Here is a 4,706-nt window from a genome sequence, read left to right on the forward strand (position 1 = left end):
CCACTGCACCATAAAGGCATCGTCCAGCTGAGACTTATGTTATCCTCGTAAATTTAGCAACCAACTCCCTTCACAGCCTAGGCAATATTATGCTCTCAAAAAAGCTTTCTAGATTATTGTGGGTTTCCATGAATCCTTCATCTCTCTTGGTCTACATGCAAGTACAGGTAGCAAACAGTGCTCCCTACCAGGTTCAGGTGCAGCTGTGCCTGAACTTGGTAGTAGTATTTATGTGCTGCCTTTAGTACACCTGCAGAATCTAAGCAAAAATCTGCCTTGCACTGCCCCGCCTTAATTAATTCGTCCGGATGTACATGCCGCAAGCTATATAGGCATTTAACCTCTAAATGTGCTGGGGGGTGGCAATCGCAGACAAGTAAACCGTCTGGACTACACCCAAGATACGGATACCTTGGATGAATCATCAAACCGCAATCTTCGAGTCTGCAATTTGTATGCTTTGTTTGAAAAGCAGCAAGAGCACGCTGTTTCGCTAACTGCTCATAATTTATGCCATACTGCATGGCAAGGCTGGTAATGCAGTTGTCATTAAGTATGCTCTTCATTAATGACTCGCAATTCAATCGTTTGGAACGGCAAACATCTTTGAACAATGAAGCAGTTATCCTGCCCTTGCGGTGGGAAAACCACTCGGCACAGTTTCTTTGCTCCCTTGTGGCAGCTTCAATATTTTTTGCAGAGGTTATGGTAAGGCTGAGCTTATCCACTGCTCGCTCACTTCCAAGCAGCTTTCCGAAGTTGAGGTTGCACAGAGGTCTTTCGAGAGTGATCTCGAAGTCGTCCACTGGTGGCTCCACTTTGTTCAGCTGCCTTTCTTTGCACTTCGGTGACTGGAAGGCAACCTGAAAAAACATGTCTTCATTAGTCTAGTTATAAATTTTTATTACGGGCAAAGATGTTAAGAAGTCTGACTATAACAGTTTAAGCAACAATAAAAGGGCGGCAACACTGCCTTGTCAGCAAGAATACATTGAGCATGGCTGTGGGTTCAGGTCATTCCTAAAACTTGCACTCCAATTCAAGATAAATAAGTCAAGTTATGTTCATGCATGACAAGGGCTTATGCAATTTTGTCGCTACCTTCTCTGAGTGATGTGTCGCTTGTTGCCTCTGGACACTTGCTGGTGCCTGAGAAGGTTGCTGGATCTCCCTTCTCGTCGTCATCAATGTGTTGTGGAGAAGGGTGCCTGCAAATGAAAAGCATCACCACAATGCCTAACAGCCAATTTCATTCCATGCAAGGCACTCAAACTCACACCTACATATATTAGTCAATGTACTACCTTCATTTTCAAAAATATGACAGTGCAATCAGGACAAGAGTGAATAAATGGATGGATCAGCCCAGTGTTCACTTGCAACTGCATTCATCAAAAAAGTATAAAATATGTTCTACAATGAAAATTTTTCATATGTGGCTAGCACATGTGCTCCGAGGACTTGTCAATGCTTGGCAAAATCTTTCCACAAACTAACACTCAAAGATATTGATCCCTTTTACACTTACACTCTATTTTGCTCTTTACAGTGTTCCATTTCAGTTTATCCTCACAGCACATAAATGCACTGAATATGCAGCTCTAAATAAGAAAGAAATGATCTCTTTCGTAAGGAACACTGCAAAACGGGACTAAGCACATACAGCGGTGAACTTTTTTTTACATTAAAAGCAGCAGTCATTCTCACCCAGATACACATGTGTCAATGAGCAAATTTTTTTTCTTATGAGCCCGAGTTCTCAAAAATGGCTTCTCTTCCCTTGGAAAGAAATGAAGATCTCATTATTCGTGTTCTGTGTTACCGACAATACGAAAATTTGTCGTCCAGCCAGCCATTCCACAGAATTCAAACAGGTTCATGATTTTTCTCATTCACATATGCTTGCAAACAGATTTTTCTTGGAATGTGAAATATCTTCAACATGTGAAAATTGTTTTCTCCTCTGTCTGCGAAAATGATTGGCTTCCAAAATGAGCTGCATGTGTATTCCATATAAAGTACATAAGCTCTATATCTTAGATCAGTTTTCACTCATTAGTGTCCATGGTCCTCATTGTGCTACTGAACTTCTAGAAACTAATGACTTTGATCACTTGCCACTTCCTTGTTGTAGAGCCTTACTCGTACTATATGCAGCAAGTGACAATGTTATCTGACACTGAATACCAGCAATGCACACTCTACACCGGCAACCATCTTGTTTAATAGATGTGTGTCATCTCAGCAATACTCACCAGGAATATTGAGGACCTCGCCATAAGGTGACTTCTTGATGTGGTCTGCGAGTTCTTCTTTGCTTGCAAAATGCTTGACCTTTCGGGTCGGCCTTGGGTGCTGCGTGCTTGCGGGGTCCACCGTTGACCTCTTAAGATTGAAGGACATGGAATTGAGAAGGGCCGGCTCAACATTTCTCTTTGTACCCCGATTCCAAGCTGCCGCCTTGTCGGTACATGAGATGCCAGTGATGCCTAGCTGGACGCCCATTTCTAGCTTCCACAACAGGGCACCAATATGGCTACAAGCACGTGCTTTTCCAGCCATGCAAGAACAACCAGCAGTCACCACTTGACCATTCTTCCGCACACAGGCCCATGGAGACCATGGTTTTTTGTTTACTGCTTGAGAGGGTCGCACATCGGCCTTCACATACACAATATCAGCAGCTGCTTCGTGACTCAGCACCCGGCCTACCCAACCGCACTGGAGCTGGTTATAAGAGTCCAGGCTTTTGTACGCCTCTGCCTCTTTAAGATCACAGGCCTTTGATCTAATCAAGCAGCATACAATATGAGCACTTGTTATGCTTGGCCAGAGTTTGGTGTCATCTGTCCACTGCTGCACGAGCAGGGGATGAGCATGGGTGTCACCATCTGAAAAAAAAAGACGGCATGCAAAGGACATTAAAATAAAGATACCTCCAAAGGCCGGCAAAAGTGCATTGGGCGCTACAGCTCTTAAGGAGATATGTACGATCATGAGTTCACTGTAATGCTGCCATAATATGGATCCCACAGTTGCTTCTGCCTTCTTGAAATTTGAGCAGTGCAAAACAGATGCGATAATGCTGGTTAACTGCCCGAATACAAGGCACACAAGTCCGATCGCAAAGCACATATGGTTGCGCAAAATACTCTGACGCAACAGGAGTTGGCGACCTTACACATATTTCGGCAACTGGGCAGACTATCAACTAACACTGCCTCGCACATAATCAAATTGCGCTCTCACGGCTGCGTGCGCTCGTGCAGCCTACGTACGAGGCGTGAAGGGTCTACCAATCTCGTTCTTTCCAACTTTGTTTCGTGACGCATCGAGCGAGTTCCACATTGCAGTGGTGTGGCTATGTGGGACGCGGCCGACAACGGGAAAGAACACGCGTACTGACGAAGCTAATTCGAAGGATTTACATGTAGTAGAACGTACGGTACACGTCAGATGCGGCCAAAGACGAACTGTGCGGGATTGCCGGAGCCCTCGCGAGCAGGTTCGGAACGCCAGCCCATCGGTGGCAGAAGGCAGCGCAGATCGGAGACTCCGCTGTCAGCGGTCTGCCAGTCCTTCATTCCGCTGAATGTCAGGTGGCCCGCGGTAACTTACAAAGACTGTAACACGCTACGCAGCCGTTAAAAAACAATATTTATTTGTTTGCTACGGTTATTCATTATTTTAGTAGTAAGTAGCACAGACACTCACCGATCGTGATCGTTTGCTCCGTCGATGCAATAACGGCCGGTTGGTTGCCTTGACCACCAGCGCTTCCAGCCGCTTGCGCCATTCAAAATGCACACGTATACGGCTTCAAGCTCACCACTGCTACGTCCCCAGGTATCGAAACTGAAATCAAGCCACACAAGTTGAAATAACGCATCTCGGAAACTTTCTCTGCATTTGGATGTTTTGTGATGCTATGCGCTAGTACATATGGGCAGAACTATTTTGTTCCGCCTTTGTGGAGCTAGGCATTTTGAAAAGAATTAGCTGCTCTTGGAGTTATGTCCAGGAAGAACAACTGCCACTTGAGTTCTGTAACCTAACGTAAACTAATTAAAGCAAGCCTAACTGCTCTACATGCAAAGTGCTTCAAAACAAACTACTCACCAATAAATTGTTGTACTGTTGAGAACAAAATTTTCCAGGACGCACGACTGATGATTTCGGCTTATAGGTGTGAAGTGTGCTATTGTTTGCCTTATTTCACTAACACACATTATACATTCCAAGGCCTAGTTTCAGCTCCACAAGCGTGATTTCCAACCACTGGCTGATAACAAAGCTATATACTTTTGATAACAATCGCATGTCCTGGGCAATTTTGGCCCCGACAGTACGTGCTGTGATATTATATGTACAGCCTACTGCGATTTGAAGGTGATCTGTTTAGGCTTTATCAGCTTGGATTAACCGACCTAACACGATATTTTTATTCGAAAGAAGGTTGCAACCACGATACGAACGTAGCTAGCCAAAGCTTTTAATGCAACAGTGTTAAGGCTCCCGTTCAGCAGAAAATCTCGCGTCTGTGGCGGGTAAATTATTGATTGTGAGAAGTTGCTCAGGAAGGGCAACCCCCACTGGTGCACAAGGCCCGCCACCTCACCTGTGACAGCACCTGCCATCGCAGGTCAGTGGCACATCGCTTAACTGCTGCACCACTGTGCCAGGTGTGGTATGAAGTCCACGGATGA

General features: G+C 45.0%; 1 protein-coding gene across 1 annotated transcript; it reads right to left on the reverse strand.

Annotated features, from left to right (window-relative positions):
• Positions 1-241: 241 nt before the first annotated feature.
• On the reverse strand, positions 242-3,828 carry LOC144095631 (uncharacterized). The gene is made up of 5 exons (XM_077629303.1): positions 3,715-3,828; positions 2,256-2,891; positions 1,102-1,208; positions 603-863; positions 242-250 (listed from the first exon to the last, which is right to left on the reverse strand). Exons 1-5 carry the CDS (start codon positions 3,794-3,796, stop codon positions 242-244), a joined length of 1,095 nt encoding a protein of 364 aa, XP_077485429.1. The 5' UTR covers positions 3,797-3,828.
• Between the last annotated feature and the right edge of the window lie 878 nt (positions 3,829-4,706).

The sequence above is a fragment of the Amblyomma americanum genome, chromosome 6 (assembly GCF_052857255.1).
Source record: "Amblyomma americanum isolate KBUSLIRL-KWMA chromosome 6, ASM5285725v1, whole genome shotgun sequence".
Classification (NCBI taxonomy): Eukaryota; Metazoa; Arthropoda; class Arachnida; order Ixodida; family Ixodidae; genus Amblyomma; species Amblyomma americanum.

Bases quoted from the DNA above. Each gene is read 5' to 3' on its own strand.
- LOC144095631 (XM_077629303.1), bottom strand. From the start codon at position 3,796: ATGGCGCAAGCGGCTGGAAGCGCTGGTGGTCAAGGCAACCAACCGGCC. The intron at 1,209-2,255 runs GTGAGTATTGCT...TTTCATTTGCAG, and splicing joins CGAGGTCCTCAATATTCCTG to GCACCCTTCTCCACAACACA. The intron at 864-1,101 runs GTAGCGACAAAA...ATGTTTTTTCAG, and splicing joins CGACACATCACTCAGAGAAG to GTTGCCTTCCAGTCACCGAA.